General features: G+C 45.5%; 1 protein-coding gene across 1 annotated transcript in view; it reads right to left on the bottom strand.

Annotated features, from left to right (window-relative positions):
* met (MET proto-oncogene, receptor tyrosine kinase) overlaps positions 1-22,271 on the bottom strand; it is a gene marked incomplete at both ends in the record, with an annotated part of 119,052 nt that overhangs the window by 50,349 nt on the left and 46,432 nt on the right. The window contains 5 exon segments of the mRNA XM_079502385.1: positions 7,035-7,134; positions 8,376-8,540; positions 9,546-9,682; positions 10,646-10,763; positions 11,752-11,909. Of these exon segments, the coding sequence (XP_079358511.1) occupies positions 7,035-7,134; positions 8,376-8,540; positions 9,546-9,682; positions 10,646-10,763; positions 11,752-11,909 (678 nt within the window).

The following is a 22,271-nucleotide window of genomic DNA, read 5'->3' as shown; positions in this document are numbered from 1 at the left end:
GGCTTAAGCTTCGACAAATTCCTCCACAAGTGTTTGGTTGAGACCCAAGTGCATTTTTTACAGTGCAAGACAGTCCACTTCTTAGAAGGGGAAAATCTCTTTTGTGGTAAAATAACTAACAGTTTCCATTCATGGGAAATGGTTTTCATTCAAATCCACTTGACATTGTGAACGGGCTGAATTGGAGGTGAACTGAATGCATCCCTGGGTGTATAAACTTATGAACCCAGCAGGTTTTGCACCATGACTAGCACGTTAAGACGCTGACCTCTGGCTCGTTCACCTGCTGTCCCATAAACCTGAGACATGAACTGGTGATCTGACCATAGCATGACTGGTCAGATTACACCATCACATAAATTACAGCGACTAGAACTGAAGAACAGTCTGTAGAATGTATGTGGAAAACACTGCTTTTTAGATTCACAGGGCAGTATTATGCGTGTCTTAAGTACCAGGTCTTATGACTTAACTTAAGACCTGGAGGCGTGGTCAATGCTGTTTGGCCAAATGGCATTGATCACGCCTCCAGGTCTTAAGTTAAGTCATAAGACCTGGTACTTAAGACACGCATAATACTGCCCACACTCTCCTGTAGGAGAACATTTTGCACGCCTAGAAATCAGGCGTATATGCACAGGTGCGTAGGCCAGTGGACATCAATGAAAGCAATAGAATACACCTGCACACTGTGTATTTGCTCGGTACATGAGTATTTTCTTATTTAATGAAGCAACGTTTCAGTCCCTCCGAGAGACAGAGATTCACACTCTTCAAAAGATGTATTTGCAGGGGAGAAAAAAAAGCATTTTTTTCAATTGTGCTTCAAAAGAGACGTTAAATAAAATGTAATTGTTTCTGTCCCACACAAACACAGACATCAGTCCTAATTTCAAAAGCTCAGCCGACAAAGGTCACTGAGGAAATGACACGTCTCCTTCTCCAACAGGACAAATGCTGATGTAAACAAGCTTGATCAAAGCGACGGCGTTTTCAACAGGAAGTGTCATGCTTATAATCACCGATTGAACATTTCAAAGTTACGTTGGGGGTCGCAAATCAAATTTTCTATTCAAACAACTTCCTGAATACGAACACCGCCTTCTAGTGTTTACTCAAATTATTTAATTCATTGGCATATACAAATTCGGACGTCTTTAAACTGCTCAAAAACTATTACTATTCTGACAAGACTGACGTACAGTCATGGGGTGGTTCAGGGGTAGAGTGCCTGGATGGTGACCGCAAGGTTGCCAGTTCAAACCCGGGCTCCCCCAGAGTTACTGTTGAAGTGTCCTTGAGCAAGACACTGAACCTTGCATGGTTTCCGTTGCCATCGGTGTATGAATGTGTGTGTGAATGGGTGAATGTAATGCACAATCTCTGTAAAGCGCCTTGGATAAAGGCGCTATATAAATGCACCATTTACCATTTACCATGCCTACAGGTGGTTCCCGCGGTCGTAAAAGTATTCTCTCTGCTTTGTCTCTTCCTCTCACGTCAGGGTAAATGTAATGAATGTAAATGTAATGAATGTAACTTAATTTACTCCTTTGGTCGCTATGAAAAGAAACATGCGCGAGTCGCGACGCATCCTGGCTTTCAGTGCAGTTTAAGTAGTTAAGAAACCTTGTGAAATAATTCTAGCTAATTCTCTCATGCACAGTATAGTAGAACAAGAGCATTATTCTACTTCATTACATTATGAGTCCTTTCTGTATAGTAACCCCTCAGGTTACGATTCCTTTTTAAGAGACAAACTTTACAGTATGTGGTTTGGTGATCTTTGGCCGGCTCAATGCGTCTAGGAGGGCTATAGACCCCTCTCCTCTCTCTGTTGTCTGTGTGTGTGGAGACTACGGGCTCCCTGGGGGCCCCGTCAACCATTGACCCCATCACAGGTCAATGACCAGGGGGAAAAGGACACTGAAAAGTGAGCCGCCTGTAGAGGGTGTGTGTTTTTCTGTGTGTGTGTGCTTTTAAGAGAGAGAGAGAGAATGAATGTGTGAATATGCATGCAAGCAGGTCTGTGCATGTGTGTCTCCACATGTTGTATGTGTGTGTGTGTGTTGTGTGTGTGTGTGTGTGTGTGTGTGTGTGTGTTTGTGTGTGTGTGTGTGTGTGTGTGTGTGTGTGTGTGTGTGTGTTTGTGTGTGTGTGTGTGTGTGTGTGTGGATGTATGTTTGTGTATTTTTGAGTGTAATTGCCCATGCATGGACACACAAGCGTCTCTGCATGTGTTTGTGTGTGTTTGTGTGTGTGCGTGCGTGCGTGTTGTGGAGGGGGGTTTAGGGGGGGGTTTACATGTTTACTGAGGGGTGTAATCTTCAGAGGGGGGTCCTGTCCTGACTCCAGTCCTGACCAGACCTGCAGCCCGGGGCAGCGCGTGCCTTCAGGACGGGTACGACAGATAGCATCTGCACGGCCTGTTCTGTGTTCACTTCGTTCTCACCTCCCCAAAACACAAACAAGTTCAACCAAGTTGTGTGTGTGTGTGTGTGTGTGTGTGTGTGTGTGTGTGTGTGTGTGTGCGTGCGTGCGTGCGTGTGCGCGTGTGCAAATGACTGCTTGTTGTGACTGACTTCAAAGTCACAACAAGAAAACAGAAAACATGTCTTAGTGGAGCCCCTGGGGGGGAGAGAGGGGGACGGGACATGTTCTCAATCACTTAAGAAGCCCAATATGCTTCTTGGTACGACGAAGGCGAAAATAGGCGATCTACAAGCTCACAATGTGTGTCATTGTGATCATTGATCAAATATATACCAGGACAGCTCTACTCTTACCAAAAGGAAAATGTGTGCATTTTATGCTTTAGCTATTGAAAAATAGCAGATCTACAAGCTCATAGCGCGCCACTCGGTGGCGCGCTATGAGCTTGTAGGTCTGCTATTTTAGAAAAATCGAAGAACGACTGACATAGAAACATAGCTTTATCAGAAAACTGTCAGGATGTAGAAGACATTTTTAGAATCTGATCTCAGGTCAAAATGGGTTAATTCAGTCTGACCAGAGGCAGGCAGGGATAAATCAGGTCCACACCGGCGATAGAAATGCATGGCCAGACAGAGGGGGGGATATCAAAGGCATCACCCCAGAAAATCGAACCTGGCTCCCTCCCAACTGGTCACTTTCAAAGACGCGTGATGATGAAACCTGAGATGGGAGATAGTTATCTGAGCACCTCATAAAAAAGCGTAACAAAGTGGGGTCAGTTTGTTTGGAAAATGTTATTTTTTGTCCTGCAGGTGCCACCAGGGTTAAAACAAAAAAAAGAAAAAGGGTTCTGACCCGGATGGCTGGCGTACGTAGACTGCGTGTCGCGGGTTCGAATCCCGATCCTACATGACGACCTTTGCTGCATGTCACTCCCCATCTCTGTCTAACCCATTTTATGTCAGCTTACTGTAGTTGTTAAAAAGGCCAGTTGGTTTAGTCCACACTCACACCTCCCCCCTCCTTAGCCTGGCTAATAAGCCAGACTAATATCACACAACACTGTCGCGGTATATCAGTCTGGGCTGGCTCCACTTGGATTTCATTTCCCGGGGAACATTTTCTCTTTGACGCAATTGGTCAGAGCTACTGTCAGTCAAAAGTCTCAAGCATTGAACGTCACTGTACCAAAGCCCGCCCATATTGCATACCGTGTCCCGATTGGTCCGACCTGTTCTCGATTGTAGGAAAGAGGCGTGCTACTGAGCCTCGCCAGACCGAAATCCGCTGGTAGGCAACTTTTTTTTGCCAACGGCTGATTCGGTCTGGTTTATTAACCAGGCTACCCCCTCCTAGAGTAGTGGCTCCAACAAGCAGGTGAAGTTTATTGAGTTAATTAGGTCACTATGACACCAGCAGGTGTAGATCCTTCACTTAATCAAGCCACACGTTCATGTCCCAGTTCATAATGTGCTAGTTCATTCTTCACTGCAGAGTTGTTGTGAGAGGCTGTGCGTCCATTGATAGTAAGTGTTTGGTTTATGTAAAGGTTACACTATCAAATATAGGCAGAAAAAGCCCCCCAAAGATATCTAATCGATCGAAACGTTGAAGCAATAAGTGGAGCAATAAGTGGAGATGAGAAATAAACAGTGTAGCAGACTCTATTCCTTAACTATTCCCTACTATCGTAACATGTGAGAAGTTGCTGTTATGCTGTTATTGCGGCAACATTTCACTGCACATAGCATGCCTGAGCATGTGGTGATTAAAGCCTTTGAATCTTTGAATTATTAGGTTATTATGTGTGCTGGATCTAACAATGATATTTCTCTATTCATCCCTTCCCACATCATGCCGGTAATCACAGGGGCTTGACCTTGTGCAAGCAGAACGGGTCTGAGCAGGTAGAATTCATGATGACTATTTTAAACCTTTTGATTCAGTAGAATTAACCCTTTTAGGCCTGACGTCGAAATTTAAAAAATGTCTTTTTATGTTTTTATTTATTTATTTATTTTTATTTTTTTATCCTACGGTATTTAAAATCAGTGGTTTCTATATCAGTGGTTCTCAATATTTTATGTCAAGGACCCCAAAAATTATATGTAATATGCCTCCGCCCCCCCATCTGAAAATATGTTGTTCCAGGGACCCCCCCAGAAGCAAAGATTTGAGTTAAAATGTTCACTCTGTAATAATATATATTCAAAGGTTTGAGGCACATTTTCACGATTTTTCAAAAATAGCAGACCTACAAGCTCTAGATCTGCTATTTTTCAATAGCTAAAGCATAACATGATGCTAACACCAAAAGGGGTTCCCGCCCAAAATGGGTTAAACCTTTTGATTCACCAGTCAGAGCAGAATTAAGACCACCTTCATCACATTACAGTAGGTAATCCACGGTACACATCAAATTCCGAATAAAAGGTGGGTGATCTGACAAGGCTCATTTCTCGCTTAAAGAAGTACGCATAGTGACATCACAGCCTCCTCTGGACTGGTTTTATGAGTTCACCACTGAAGCCCTTTTATACTCTACTGTATGACAAAAAATATCAGATCTACAACATGTAGATCTGACCCATACTGTATGTATGCTTTTGTTTATGCAACTTGTAGATCAGCTGATTTCTTTTCAACCCATTTTAGGCGGGAACCCCTTTTGGTGTTTCAAGCATTCTGTTATACTTTAGCTATTGAAAAATAGCAGATCTACAAGCTCGTAGCGCGCCACCGAGTGGCGCGCTACGAGCTTGTAGGTCTGCTATTTTTGAAAAATCGAAGAACGACTGACATAGAAACATAGCTTTTTCAGAAAACTGTCAGGATGTAGAAGACATTTTTAGAATCTGATCTCAGGTCAAAATGGGTAGATATTTGTGGGGGGGGGGAATGAATATGTTTTGACAATGTTTGGTCTATGAACTATTTGAACTATTGAACTATTGAACTTTTGATGTGTTCAATACAGATATACACCAGGGTTAAAGTTGTAAAAGCGGTATTTTAAGACCTTGAATCTATAGACGCTTCCATTTAAGACACCCTGGTGAACGGCAGAGAGAGAGAGACCTCTTGGCTGGATGGTTTAAAAAGGCCTCAGGGCCTAAACTGCATGGCTCTCAAGGCCAGAGTCGGTCCTTGACAACTTCCTGCATGTAGGTGTGTGTCATTTCGATATACTTTAAAACTTGTATTCCTCGCTCATCTCGGACGTGTCGAGTGATTTCACGACCCCCCCGGTGGCCTTTAAGATCTCAGCCCGACAACAAGCGATAAAGTCTGCAGAATGTGTGTGCGGGAGGCAGACCATCCCACCGTCTTCATTCATCGTTGTGTTGAGTCAGAGGTGATGAGCAGGCTCTCCAAAGCGCGTGTGGATTTTCCATTTCCTTTCGGTTTCTCTGCTTAGTCTAGCATTTTCTCTCTCGTTTCCATTATCACATGCCCCTTTATTCAGATGGGTTTGTTTTTTTTTGGGGGTGGGGGGGGGGGGGGGGGGGGGGCTTTCTTTTTCGGGGGGTTCTTTATGCTTCTAATGACAATACCACGCTGGTGACGGCGGGGGCCGAGAGGTATTTGTTGAAGTACATGCAATACAACCGGTCTGGGGGGGGGGGATATCTTTAGCTGCGGCAGCACATCGTTCAAGATCTATAAACTACTACGAGGATCCAGCCTGTTAAAAGTGTTATGGTTTTGTCAATTATGTACGGTTTCCTTTTCTTTGTTAACCACTTAACTCATTTTGGGCGGGAACCCCTTTTGGTGTTAGCATTATGTTATGCTTTAGCTATTGAAAAATAGCAGATCTACAAGCTCATAGCGTGCCACCGAGTGGCACGCTACGAGCTTGTAGGTCTGCTATTTTTGAAAAATCGAAGAACGACTGACATAGAAACGTAGCTTTCTCAGAAAACTGTCTGGTCTCAGGTCAAAATGGGTTAAACTATATGTTATATCGATCAATCCATGAGTAGTTGTCAACGGTGGCTATGACAACGCTATTGTGAGCAGTTGGGAGCACTTTTCACAGATGCGGCATACATACATGCACGTCCTTTTTGGAGTGAAACCCCCGCCAATGCACTGGTTCATTTCTGTGCAACATATAGTATAACGCTGACGAAGGCTATACGCCGAAGCGTGTACGTTGTGCTGTCTGCTCTGCAGCATACTGTGTAACGTGTACGTTGTGCTGTCTGCTCTGCAGCATACTGTGTAACGTGTACGTTGTGCTGTCTGCTCTGCAGCATACTGTGAAACGTGTACGTTGTGCTGTCGGCTCTGCAGCATACTGTGCGAATATAAAATAATAAAAAGTGCCTTAAACCAAATGACATGTCCGTGAGTGCTAGTATTCTCTCCTTAGAGAATTTCTTGTAAAGTTAACGTTCCTCGACCGCGCACACCCGGTAAGAATGATCAGAGAAACTGAGACAGATTGGAGTCGTGCGGGGCGCCCTTGCGTCATTCATTCATTTCTGTGCAGTCATCTGCGCATGCAGCATGTATTCGTCCTTTTGGAGTGAAACCCCCGCGCCAATGCATTGGTTAATTTCTGTGCAGTAATCTGCGCAATATGAACTCACCACTTGGAACTCCTGGTCGTGGTGCGTGGTGGTGAGGACCATCTGGGGCTGGAGGCCGGACTGGAGGAAGAAGCCGTGAGCCGACACCGTGCAGCCTCCGCTATAAGAGAAGAAGAGAAAACGGAAGCGCTGTCGGTTAGCGTTAGAGTCAGACGAGGGGATATATGAGTTAGATATATGCCCAGTGGGAAGCACCTGCAGTTAGCGTTAGCGGTTAGCGCGGCCACTCGTCACCTCCCACGCAACGTTTCCGCTCGCCGTAAAACGAGAACGATAATGTGTCCCTGTTCGCCCCGGTTATTATTCTCCCTCCAAGTCCCCACCGCTTCTATTTCTCTCAATTTGACGTCCTCTTGAGATGAAGCAAATTGGTCTACGTCTCTTTTTCTAAGCTGTTTGCACAGTCAGATGTCTGCACTCAACCTTGTAGCTATTCCCCCCCCCCCCCCCCCCCCCACATTTACACTTCCTCGCCCTGATTATGACTGGCTCACCTAATGATTCAATTTTCAGCACGGCTCCTCTGGGATTTAATCTTGAGGACTGTGCTCAATAATAAATCTCACTGTACATCCGAGGAGGACCAGGTGGCCCCCTGAAGACATGGAGATGTACTCAGTCTGGGAGCACAATATGTTATAGTATGCAGTGAGTGGCCTCACGGGTAGAGTGGCGAGTAGAGGGGCTGGGGGGGTCCCATTTCGATCCCTGTGGGCTCCCCCAGAGTTAGTGTCAAAGTGTCCTTGAGCAAGATGCTGAACCCCTAATAGAGGGTATGCGCATGCTTAAAGTGAATGGCACATCGAGTGGCACATCGAGTGGCAAAGCAACAGGCACAGTGAGTTTAACATTGTTTAATGTTTGTTCGTTTAATGCAATCAGATAGGACTTTTCTGTTTGGATGTATGGGCTGTCAAGGCCAGAAAGTAGTTTTTTGCCACTCACTAGGCATTCCTGCATAACTTCCGGGTTTGATGATGATGTCACGCGCATACCCTCTATTGCTCCAGATGTACAGGTTGGTGCCTTGCATGGTTTCCCCCGCCATCGGTGTATGAATGTGTGTGAATGGGTGAATGTAATCTCTTATGTAAAACTCTTTGGATAAAAGCGCTATATATAAATGCATCCATTTTACACATTACAATATCTTTCTTTCTTTCTTTCTTTCATTTATTTCATGTGAGTGGAGCCTTAGACATTGCTGCTTGTTTACAACAGGCCACAGAGAGCTAGTATAGTATACTGCAGCATAAGGCAAAAACAACAACAACAACAACAAAAAAACTCAAAATATTTTGCGAGCCCAAACTATAATATATTTCATGTGTTTGTACTGACCTGATGAAGGAGCGTAGGGGCTGGATGGTGTTGATGACGGGGTCCTGGTTGTAGGTGAAGGGGTTGGGGGCGTGGCGTTCCACAGAGTCCACCGTCAGCTTCACGGGCACGCTGGAGGGGTCCGCTTGGTCAGGGGTCTTACAGGTCAGCATGGAGGACGTCACACTGAGGAGAGACAGACAGACAGGCAGGCACCTGGTAAGTCATCTGAACAGGTCATCTACAGAGGAAAGGGGGTGAAATTGGGAAGGAGTGAATGAAAGAAAAACAAGGAGGAGGACAGAAGGCAAGAGAAAGGAGTGAGAGAAAACATCGGAGACAGAGAATAAGAGAGCAACAAGGAACAGGAGAGTGACATGGGGTATCTCCAATGTCCCCTGTTTGATTCTGCCTGGAGAGACCTTTGTTATAATCTGTGTGAGCTTGTATGAACCCCTCCCCCCTATTCCCTTGTTCAATCTCCACTCTCTACAGTACACTGTGGTGCTGAATATGGACACAGACAGTTAGAAATGGTAAATATTCCATTTCTAACTGTCTGTGACAATATTCAGCACCACAGTTAGAAATGGTAAATATTCTGGGTCACGGTGGCACAGTCGGTAGTGCTGTCGCCTCACAGCTAGAAGGTCCTGGGTTATATTCCCGCTGGGGACGCTGTGGGCACTGGGGGCGTGTTCCCTCCTCCGCGTCATCAGTGCCCATACTCGAGGCGGGGTTGGCGAAAGGGCCTTTCTGTGTGGAGTTTGCATGTTCTCCCCGTGTCCCCTACGGTAGGTACCCTCACAAAAACATGCCGTAATCCTGGTCTCTAAAATACCTCCCCCTGGCCAGCCGGGGCGCCTGATGGAGGGGAAAGGAACTGGTCGGAATAACGTGTTCCTTCCACGCGCTACGTCGGGCCGGGGAAACTCTCCCCTGTCAGGTGAAAAGAAGCAGCTTGGACACCTCATGCATAGAAGGAAGCATGAGGTCAGTCTGCTGCCCCCCCAGGTTGGCAGAGGAAGTGTAGCGCCCAGGATTACATTAGATAATTGACACTGGGTGAAAAAATGGGTTACAAAATTGTGGGATAAAACATTAAAAAAAAAAGAAAAAAAAAAGGTAAATATTCCAATATAAAACTGTCTAACACATGATGGACACATCGGTCAATGGTCTAGGACTGACCTCTGGATGCTGCAGGTCTTCTTGCCAATGGTCACCTCCCTCCTGTTGCCAGTGTCCAGGTGAGCTCCTCTGATGGTCAGCATGGTGCCTCCAGACTTTGGGCCGAACTCAGGAAAGATCTCCTTGATCACGGGGTCCTGCATGGGGGTCAGATGTTCCAGTTACACTCAACTCGTCTAGTTTAATTGGACCGTTATGTGATTACCACCGTGCTTTAAAATGAGTACATAAATATGCACACAGCAAAATAAAGAAATCAAATTTAAAAAAGCTGTTCCACAAGTCACAAAACATTGTAGAACAGGCCTAGACAACGTCCTCTTTGTAAGCGTGTGTACTTTGCCCTTTTCTGCTGTCCTGAAACTGAAATTGAAACTATCATCTTATGTGTTGAGTGACATTCGCAACCATTGGAGCCCTTATTTAATAAAGTCGGCAGAATGTGCACAAACCCATTTTGATAGGCATAGGTTTAGTCTCGCATAGTCAGACAACTATTCCACAATCTCTGACTACTATATATTCTGGTACTACACCTCCCGAAATCTGTTCACGACAATATATTTTAAAATATCTATTTTATTTTTTTATATTTCCTTTTCTGCTAAGCAACAAGCCATACATGCTTAGATGATTTCTATTTATATTAGAATAAATGTGCGCGGCTGTAAGGACTAAACGGAAGTGTGGAGGAGGCTCCACTTCCGCTTTATATTTTACGGGTGCAGTACTTAGTTTAGACAGTTTTTAGTTTAGACTATAGTCATTGGTTAGACCAGTCATTAGTCCTACAACTACAACCTATCTCAAACCCTCACCCTAAACCTAACCTCCCACGGGGCAGCACACCTAAACCTAACCTTAACCCATGTCTAACCAATGACTATAGTCTAAACTAAGTATGCACCCCATATTTTACTCATGATAGAGCTTCCGTTGCTCCAGAGACTGTATGACAGAAGCATTTAGAAAATGCGAGAGGCAACAGTCTGGCCTACACGAGACTGACCCCAACGTTGACTCAACACAGAGAGACGAACACTTGAACATTGCATTATTTTGCATTATCTTCACACGTCCTCGTCGGTTCTTCTTCTCACCACAAAGGAGAATCCGTCCATGATCTGGGCCACCTTGTGACCACTGGTCACCTTGACCATGTGCCCCGATGGGGTGAAGTTCCCACTGGCCACCGGAGAACAATGCAGCTCAGTCCACCTAGCGCACGCACGCACGCACGCACGCACACACGCACACGCACACACACACACACACACACACACACACACACACACACGCGCACGCACACACACACACACACACACACACACACACAGATCAGCCATTATGCTCTGCCGCCGCCCGCAATCTAACCATTTAAGCCTAATTCAATGATAAGCTACTATGCTACAAAGCTACCACACAGCAAAAAAAGGCACAAGGAGGCAATCTTTGGGCCGTGGCGGGGGTGGGTTCAAACATGTAAACAATGAGAGGACTATGATAGGGGAGGAGGGGGGGGCTCGTTTAGGCAACGATGGGGGGCTTTTGAATTCAAACTGCAAGGCCACACACTGGACTGGGGGAGCGGGTAGGGTGGGGAGGAGTGGAAAAAGTCTGGACGCAAGCGATTTCTGCAGCAGTTTAACAATTAGGGGAGTCATGTGTAGTTAGTACGTGATCTCGGAGCTCATGCACAGCTCCTGTTCTGTGGCGTCGCCAGCACAGCGAGATAGAGAGAGAGGGTCTTAACATTCTTCCTTCAACAGAACAATCATTATTATAATATATTAAGCCTCTCTGTGACCCTAGAAAACACTTACTGTTCTCTAGGCTCAGCTCATTCATCTGGTAGCTGCCCAGTGTTGTACATACGATAATGTGTAGTGCGCAAGCACGCATATGTTTGCTCGCGCGTGCACTTTTACAGGCAAGCAGACATACAGTATGTGCATGCATAAAAACACTATCTATACACACCGATATACACATGAATGCATGCAGGCATTACTCAGGCATTTACACAATCACACGCACACGCATGCACACACGCACGCGCGCGCACACACACACACACACACACACACACACACACACACACACACACACACACACACACACACACACACACACACACACACACACACACACACACACACACACACACGCGCGCGCACACACACACACAGACATCTTCTTCCCTCACCTGTTGACATTGTCTTGTCGGGACAGTTTGCAGACGGCCCCGCCCACCTCCACCGCCACCAGCGAGGACTTGAAGCTCTCCGTCTTGTTGAAGCCAAAGTTGCGTCCGCACACCGTCACCACCGTGGAGCCCTTCAGCGGCGCGCTGGCCGGAGAGACCTGGACAACAACAACCAGCACACGGCTTTAGGTTGAGTTGCAAAAATAGCAGATCTACAAGCTCACAACACGTCGCAGCATGACACGTTGTTGTGCGGTTGTAGTTATTTTTTTTTTCATATTCTTTTTTGTGGCTTTCGTCTTTATTTTATATTTGTTTTTTATAGAGGGACAGACATTAGGCTGACAGGAAATGGGGAGAGAGATGGGGGGGTGACATGCAGTGAAGGCCGTCGGGATTGGGAGTCGAACCCGCAGCACACTGCCAGACTGGATTACCAGCCAAGTTGCCTGGACCGCTGAGCCACAGCCCAGGCCGCGGTTGTAGTTCTGTTATTTTAAGTATAAGGGTCGTTGCCTATCTATGCATTTCCCACCCTATTTTCACTAATGCTAATGTAGCAGAGTGGCTCAGAGCCTCTTGCCTGATGACCTCAAAAGTCTAATATCTCCCCCGGTCCAGAGGGATATCCCTTTGGTCTAGTGGTTAAGATGTTGGACTTTCACGCGGGAGGCCCGAGTTTGAATCCCGGGCATTACACTAATGCGTAGGTCTTGGCAGTTGGCAGTGGCACTGCTTGAAGGTCAAGATTCAATATCTCCCCTGAGCAAAAAAAGTAACCATTGTAAAATGGGCTGTATGAATTGAATAGATGCTAATACAATGTACAGTCAGTGGCACGCAGGCAATCAGCATTTTCAGTATCTCTAAAGGCTCAGTGGCCTTGTGGTTAGAGTGTCCGCCCTGAGACTGGGAGGTTCAATCCCCGGCCGGGTCATACCAAAGACTCTAAAAAGGGGACCCAGTGCCTCCCTGCTTGACACTCAGCATCAAGGGTAGGATTGGGGGTAAGTCCCTGCAACATACTAGCGTCATGTCCAGGGGGTGTACTTGTACATCAAGCTGCCTCACGCTACAGAAACAGGAGATAGGCTCCTGCCCCTATGGGCCTCATGGCTCGGCAAGGCTACTTACTTAAAGGCGATGGCATTTTGACGATGTCTTGCAATACAGTAGCACGTAATAATGCCACAGGTGTTTGGCATTAATGGTTATAATCACCTGCATTTTGACAATGTGTTTGTTTGTGGAGTGCTACTTTGATTGGTACTATACAGTAGGACAACACATCACCGTAACGCTGGCTGTTGTTATGCATTATTCACAAGCTATGGATCCGTGCGACTCTCCAAATGAAATAGTTTGGGTGGTTCGATGTGGCTGTAATGAGCACTATAGGCCTATAGCATTAGACAAACTATCACACTGTCAGCGGAAACTTAGCTGGCAATTATAGCGCCTATAAGGAAAATGGAGAAAACAAAACACCGCACTGCGTAGTTATACTGGGCACTGGCCAAGCGGAACAGTCGTTTAAAGTGTCGGCCTGTATGGCCTTCCTCAACGTTTGTGACAAACGCTGAGGAAGGCCATACAGACCGAAACGCGTACGTTTTCATTCTCAGAGGTAAAGAAAAATCATGTAAAAGGACATATAATGAGTGCTGGCATTTTCTTCACCTCAACTTATATCTTCGAGCCTTGCACCTAGAAGGATTTTGTTTGGACCTGGAGTGCTGCGGGTTGTCTCCTACGGCAGGGGTTCTCAACGTTTTTGGCCGGGGACCCCCGGAAAGTCTTTGGCAATGTCTCAGGGACCCCCGCCCCGCCCCCTCCCGACCCCCAATATAAATTGACTGCTACAATAACCTTAAACCATTTTGGGCGGGAACCCCTTTTGGTGTTTTAAGCATTGTTATAATTTAGCTATTGAAAAATAGCAGATCTACAAGCTCATAGCGCGCCACCGAGTGGCGCGCTACGAGCATGTAGGTCTGCTATTTTTGAAAAATCGTGAAAATAAAATTTAAAAAAAAATATTTTTTCTTTTTTCTTTTTGAAAATAATTTGGGGACCCCCTAAAATAATTTGGCGACCCCCCGAGGGGTCGCGACCCACGGGTTGAGAACCCCTGTGCTACGGCAGTACTTCTCTCTCAGTAATAAGTAAGGTAACTATATTAATTTTCAAAAATAATAAGTAATAATATTACTGTTTAAGAGTAACTTTGACAACACTGTTATAGTTACTTTCCGACACTGCGTGCCAGTTATCCTCCTTCAAAGTAGAGACCAATGTCTTGTTTAAAGTATAGTGGCGTGACTGGAGAGGACGCTGGGGGGCGGGGGGGGGGGGGTGACGACAACGACACTGCAACTGCAACACGTTCTGCATGAGCAGCGTTTAACTGCTGTCGTGAAATGCAGCAGAGCTCCGTTTAATAATGCGCACCTCATAAAAAAGGTCCAGGAGGACAGCTGTTGATATACCGTGTGTCCTGTTGTGTATACACGCTGTGCAGAATTCACAGTCAGGAGCTGTCTGGCTGAGCTGTCTTCATAATGTACTGTAGCCTGTTGTTGATGTGATGACGGGTACGTAGCGTTAGTTATTATTACTAACCTTACCTTTAACCCTATACTAACCGCACACGGAATCCACGGATGAGTATTTTTTTTTCTCTCTAAATTTTTATCCCACGATTTTGTAACCCCATTTTTTCCACCCGTGTCAATTATCTAATGTAATGCTGGGCTCTATACACTCCCTCTGACAACCTGGGGAGAGCAACGGACTGACCTCATGCTTCCTTCACTGCATGAGGAGTCCAAGCCGCTTCTTTTCACCTGACAGGGGGAGAGTATTTTCAGTGGCTTCCCTATAAAAACAACTAAAGGTAAAAAAACGTTTACTGGTCCTGTGCAGTTGCTGTGCAACGTTTTATTTGCATCACCTGTTCCTGTCACATGTCAGGGGCTTTTTTAACCCATTTTGGGGCGGGAACCCCTTTTGGTGTTAGCATTATGTTATACTTTAGCTATTGAAAAATAGCAGATCTACAAGCTCATAGCGCGCCACCGAGTGGTGCGCTACGAGCTTGTAGGTCTGCTATTTTTGAAAAATCGAAGAACGACATAGAAACATAGCTTTTTCAGAAAACTGTCAGGATGTAGAAGACATTTTTTAGAATCTGATCTCAGGTCAAATGGGTTAAGGACCTCAAAAACAGTTAACATCTAGTGTTTACATGCATACATTCAAGTATGTGGATGACCGAATAACTGTCGAGTTTCCCCCGAAATGCCTTCCTTCCTTCCTTCTTTTTTTTTTGCATGAAAATAACAACCCATCTAATGGTGTACCACTAAACCCCACATTGCCCAATTTAAAGCTGCCTTTTTGTTACACAGTTAAAGCGTTCCATTGTTGTAACAGTAGTCTATACGGTGGTGCTCTCTCTCTCTCTGCTTTGTAAAACAGAGACCATGTGATGACGTGTGGCGAGGCAATAAAGGCCAGAAGAACGGGGAAACATCCCCACAGCCGACTAATAACTATACAGCCAAACTGAGGCTCACAGCTGGGGTCGGCGTGACGCTGAATAGCGAAATTCCAATATAAAACCCTTCGCTGTTTCACAGTTCAAATGCTTAAACAAAAGCACCCAGAGCACTACTATACTGACCAAAATGATGACAAACCATAGGATAGAATAGATTTCAAGTTAAAAAACCACATATACTGAAACTCAGTGGTTTTTACCCATTTTGACCTGAGATCAGATTCTAAAAATGTCTTCTACATCCTGACAGTTTTCTGAAAAAGCTATGTTTCTATGTCAGTGGTTCTTTGATTTTTCAAAAATAGCAGACCTACAAGCTCGTAGCGCGCCACTCGGTGGCGCGCTATGAGCTTGTAGATCTGCTATTTTTCAATAGCTAAAGCATAACATAATGCTAACACCAAAAGGGGTTCCCGCCCAAAATGGGTTAAACCCTTTTCATATCAAAGGTCCATCATTTATTCAGCATTTGAGCCACGGACCAACATTTGATGAGATTTAGCCTCTCAGACCCAAAATATTGTGTTGTCGTCGTTACCATGGGTGTAAAATGACTTGCGTCTTTTACTTATACTGGATCTCTTGTCCACTAGTCCCTTCCTAACATTTTAGTCAAGTTTTTATTTGTTGTCAAAAACTACAGTATACACTAGTATGTAGTGGTTGTAGTCACAGTTTTAGTCATCATTGCTTAGTTTTTATGTCGTTTTTGTCAGTGAAAAGAGGTAGTCGACGGACATTTTTCGTCACAGTAGTAGTCGACGAAATCAACATGGGTGGTTACCTTGGAGATAACCTGCTCCTGCCTGTATGTGATTTCTGGTCTAGAGGGGCGGGCGCCAGTCAAAAACAGGCGGTGGATCCTATTGGTGCCCGCCGCCCTCCTCCTCCACTCCTCCTCCCCTCCACTCCCCTCCGCTTCCCTCCCCTCCCCTCCCCTCCCCGGTAGAAAACAGCAGACAACACTGAATACGTACGTTGACTCCCAACTTCCTATGCCAGAGTTTCCAATGGCATGAGCCAATTAATGCGAAGGAAAATAAAAGCCTGGCTTTTCTATAGGCCAGTCAGGCTTACCTTAGTGATGACGGGGGCGCAGTGGTCCTGTGTCCAGGTGGAGGGGGCGGGGCACTGCGGGGAGCGCGTACAGCGTCCGTCACACCAGCCGCATCCCGTCACCCCCGACGACAGCAGGCACGACGTACAGCTCATCAGCTGACCACAGCCGGGGCCAATCAGAGGCACCTTGGTGATCTGGGGGGGGGGGGGGGTATTATTAGATCGGCTATTATCAGCATGCAACCAAGTGTAAAATTACTTATATTGGATCTCTTGTCCACTACCTTCCTAGCATTTTAGTCTAGTTTATATTTCGTGACGAAATTGTCGATATATTTAGTCATCATAGCTTCGTTTTCCATTTAGTTTTCGTCAGTGAAAAAGACGAACATTTTTCGTCATAGTATTAGTCGACGAAATCAACACTGATTACCATCCATTACCAGCGCAGACAAACGTTAACGTTACAGTATGTGATCTTTGGTATCTTTCCACTGGGACAAAGAGCAGGAACGTGATCTTTTGTGTGGCCAGTTTAGAGAGCTGGTGACGTTAAACCTGCAGGACATAATTGTGTGAAAGTATCTGCTGGCACGGCTCCATGTCCAGCATTGTGACTCGGTGCCAGTGAGAGACTGCTTTTCTAATTATTTCACTAATGCCAAGAATGCTCCGAAATACACTCTGTGTGTACTGTGTGTATTGTGTGTGCGCGCGTGTGTGTGTGTGTGTGTGTGTGTGTGTGTGTGTGTGTGTGTGTGTGTGTGTGTGTGTGTGTGTGTGTGTGCGCGCGTGTGCGTGCTTTTGTTATTATGTGGCATTATTCATACAGAGTTTGTCATTGTGCATTCATGTTGAAACGTATATTTATTATCTGAGAGGGTGTGTCTGTCTCAATGACCTACATCCTAATCCTACTATATCTTACACTGTGCACGCGTGTGTGTGTGTGTGTGTGTGTGTGTGTGTGTGTGTGTGTGTGTGTGTGTGTGTGTGTGTGTGTGTGTGTGTGTGTGTGTGTGTGCGTGCGTGCGTGCGTGCGTGCGAGAGAGAGAGTTTATGTTTTGTGCAAGAGAGCCTATTTCACTCACACAATAACCTGACCGACACTGGGTTACCGGAACCCGAACACACGCTGATCAACACGTTGCGAAGCGCCATCCAGCAGCACAATAGTGCAAAGTGTCCGTGTCAGCATGAGCCATCAGCACAATAACACCGGGCCAAGCTGACGGTGCGGCGCAAACCGACCACATTTTATGCTCGCATACTGTATATACTGTAGTATATACAGTGATGCACAGAGTCAACTTCATCAAGGCAATTTCATTGGACCCAAAACTATTGCAGTCAGAACTGCAGACTCACTCCCAATCCTCCGCCGTAGTCTGAAAACTAACCTCTTCAGACTCCATCTAAGCCCGCAGCACTTTGCCGTAGCACTTGCACTAGCCTCGACGACGTTACAGGTGTATGCAAAGGCTCAATTTATGTAATTTAGATAGAATATTATGTAGACACAGCATTTTATAGGGTATACTCATAGGTTGATTGTACAGATATTCTACTGTTAGACGGATGTTTTTTTTTCTTCTGTTGTTTGCTTTGTTGTATTATTTCACCTATGAAAGTAATTTATATGTTAGAAGGGTAGGCACAATAATCTTAGGCTTCAGCCTACACCTTTTTGGTCAATGTTTCTTTTGCAAAAAACAAAGCAGGCACTGTATTAATCTGTTTTTTAATGACCAAAATAAATAAACTGAACTGATGTTCTTAATTTACCTATGATCCTTGATGACTATTTCTATCTATCGATGTATTAAGGGCCTTTCGAACGTGAAGCGAGGAACGCACACGTTGTTGCCTGGATCAACGAGAGGTCTGCTACAGGTCTGCTCAAGAGGGGCGCGACAACGCAAGTGTAAAAAAAAAGAGAAGCTAAACAGAATCCAGGTCTGGTGAGTCGCGGGCGTGTGCACGAAACGAGCACGCGTGCAAACAAATTCACGGGACCGCGCTCACGTGAATACGCTTTGCGTTGTCGCACCGCAAAACCGTGCAAAAACGCAGGTCTCATTGGAATTTGGAAATGAACTATAGGCGCGTTAAATCGCTTCACGTTTGAAAGGCCCTTATTTACCCTGTGTTGTTCTTCCTTACTGTAAAATCGCTCTGGATTAAGAGCGTCTGCTGAATGCCCAGATTGTTCTAAATTGTAATTGTATGTGAAGACACTGAGCCCAATGAACAGATTCAGACTTTCAGCGACATGTGTCCAACCCCAAAACGCAGTTTATAGTTAAGGGACCTTAACTTAAACTTAAACGACCTCTGCATCCACGGGATGCACTACTGTACTACTGTACAGTTTTTTATTCTAGTTTATTTTGCTAGCTTTAGTTATAATAATCATTTCTTCTTCTGATTTCTACATGAATATAATCACATTAAAACCATATAAAATGAAATGGGAGTTAAATGCTGCAATTTGTAAAAATGGCAAAATATAACTCCTATAACGTCGTTGAAGTGGGACTCATAAAATGTCCCTGGGACTCATCTAAAAGACCATCCCTGGGACTCATCTAAAAGACCATCCCTGGGACTCATCTAAAAGACCATCCCTGGGACTCATCTAAAAGACCATCCCTGGGACTCATCTAAAAGACCATCCCTGGGACTCATCTAAAAGACCATCCCTGGGACTCATCTAAAAGACCATCCCTGGGACTCATCTAAAAGACCATCCCTGGGACTCATCTAAAAGACCATCCCTGGGACTCATCTAAAAGACCATCCCTGGGACTCATCTAAAAGACCATCCCTGCATCCCGGGACTCATTACATTGAAAACCTGGTCACGTCATCAAGGTGCACCCCACCTTGTTTCCCGTAGCCAGCAGCAGTGCTCCGTGTTCAGGCAGCAACACCACGCTGGGGGACACGGGGAGCGTGTCCAGGCGGATGTGCACGTGTGGAGACGCGTTGCGGGAGAACAACACCTGGAATCACACACACACACACACACACACACACACACACACACACACACACACACACACACACACACAGGGAAAGAAGAAGAGCGGGGGTCAAGGGTTGCAATAGACATCGGCATACTTTTAACACAGTACAAACATCTTTCAATCAATCAATCAATCTTTATTTCAGACCCAGGAGGATCCATATCACAAACAATACAATATAACAGTAAATACAAAAAATAAAAATAAATAAAAAAGGTACATATATGCACATATCCCACACTGTTCAGTTTCTGACATACAGACATGTGCGCCAGTGGTTCCACAGTCTCGATGAGAACCTGAGTGAACTGCGTTTAGGGTCCGTTATTACAGAAATGATGTCGTTTATTGACTCAGATGCCCTACACATGAATCTGTACATAAGGTTACGTAGTACAGCAGAGCAGACTGGCTTTCTCATCGCCATCGCTTGAGACATGAGCCATTAACACTTAAACCTTATGAACTTCATTAGCCGTATAGTCCTCCAGGGGTCTATACTAGAGGGTATGCGCATGCATGCATAAAGCAAGTGGCAAATAGAGTGGCGTTTAACATTGTTTAATGCAATCGGATAGGACTTTTCTGATTGGATGTATGGGCTGTCAAGGCCAGAAAGTAGTTTTTTTGCCACTCAGTAGGCTTAAGTTCCGGGTATGATGATGATGATGTCACGCGCTTACCCTCTACTAGGCCCCATAATTCTACACCAAATCTCTTCACCCCAATTTTCTTTTGCCAAGTTCGCACCAGAATAGGGACGGTAGGCTACAAGTGCATGGTTGTAAGTTAAGTTCCCGGGAAGCAAATTTGTTTGCGATGTTTATTTCTCAGGACGGCTGCGAGGTCGGTTGAGGACACCTGCTTATGAGTGTTTTTTTTTTCTCCGTCTCAACCTAGCTTAGGCCTGTATTGTTTTTCATTGTTGTTAGTGTCCCAGTGGAACGCTTGGCAAAGCTTTACACTGACCTACACTACTGTCTCTTATCTAACCCATGTAGGACTGAGACCAGATTCTATAAAATGTCTTCTAAATCATGACAGTTTTGTGAAAAAAAACCTGTGTTTCTATGTCAGTGGTTCTCAAACAATTTCATGTCAAGGAGCCCCACAATTATATGGATTTGGCCACTGACCTCCATCTCAAAATATGTTAGCAAATTTAGGTGGAAAAAACATTCGCTGTGAAAGAATATATATATTCAAAGAATTGCACAAACTTTCACGACTTTAAAAAAAATAGCAGATCTACAAACTCATAGCGCGGCACCCGGTGCCGCGCTATGAGCTTGTAGATCTGCTATTTTTCAACGGCTAAAGTTAAAAATATCGATTAATGTGGTTAAAACGCTACAACGACACAGACGTGTTCCCGTCCTAAATGCGCTAAAAGGGAAAAGCGACACCTTGCGACGCGGCTCAGAGTTCACCACAATAATAGAACCACGGTCGGGGCCGCTGAAAACCAAACCCGGAGCCCGGAGGGCAGGCAGGAAGTGCACAGACAGGGACTTCTGGTGGTAGCTATATATCGTGACAAGGCAGATTGTGGTCGGTATAACAATCCAGCGGTGTAAAAAATGCGATTTTTCCCAAGGTAATACCTGCACTGAGGGGCACATGATATATTATTTTAAATAGGCATTGTGCGGGGGGGGGGGGGGGGTATGAGTTACTAGCTCCCCACCGCCATGGCTGCAGCTAGAGGGCGTGGGACAAAAGAAAGATGGCGCTGCCGGCACGGAGCCAGGAAAGAAGGTGCGTTGTTGTGTTCTCTGACATGTCGGGAGGCGTCTGTGTCTCCCACTGAGTGGAACCTTCTTCTTACTGCAGGCAGCCAGAGGACTCATGTACATAGCACACACACACGCACGTGCGCGCTCACGCACGCACACACGCACGTGCGCACGCACGCACACATACACACTCCATTCTCTCACAAACTTTCCCTCCGAAGAGAAACACGCACGCGCGCACACACGCACACACACACACACACACACACACACACACACACACACACACACACACACACACACACACACACACACACACACACACACACACACACACACACACACACACACACACAGTACATACACACTATGTACAGTATCTCTCCATCTCACCCGCACACAAATACCCCTATAGCCTCTTTCTCTCCCTCCCTCTCTCTCTCTCTCCCTCTCCCTCTTTCTCCTTCTCTCTCTCTCTCTCTCTCTCTCTCTCTCCCTGTCCCTCTCTCTCTCTCTCTCCCTCTCTCTCTCACACACACACACACTCTACACTTGGCACACCTGGAACAGAGTTCATAATTGGAGGCTGTGCTGTGCTGTAGAATAGATGCCGCCCTGGGACGTGTCTGGGGAGAGAGAGGGAACAAGGCCCGGCAGCAGAGCCGCGCTAATGGCTGTGTGGTCGTGGACTCTGGTTTCATCGCACCTTTAAGAACTTTAGGCTGATTTATATTTGGTCGCTCGCCAGTGTCGTGCAAACCAAATATCTATGGCACGATATCTCACAACGCGTATATAGCACCATCTGCGACGCGTTGTGAGCATGTAGATCTGCTATATTCAGTACCGCAACCAAATGTGACTAAATTTGACTGAGGGACTGCCATTGGATTTTTTTGAATTTTCGTTTTTTCATGTCATGTGAAAGCAGGGAATCATAGCTTCAAATTTACATATTGGTTGTTCAGTTTGACCCTCCAGTTCTGGAGATATGGCTTATAGAGTAATGTCTTGCAGAAAACAGCTATTTGAGAAAACAGGCTTGAAAGGATCACTTCTGTGGACTCTAACATTACACCTAGCTACATGTTTAAGCATCTATTTCATATTTACATGTCGATTTCAGCTCTGACA

Source organism: Electrona antarctica (assembly GCF_951216825.1).
Source record: "Electrona antarctica genome assembly, chromosome: 5".
NCBI classification, from domain to species: domain Eukaryota; kingdom Metazoa; phylum Chordata; class Actinopteri; order Myctophiformes; family Myctophidae; genus Electrona; species Electrona antarctica.
Note: the sequence above shows the minus strand (reverse complement) of the source record. Positions and strands in the feature narration are given on the sequence as shown.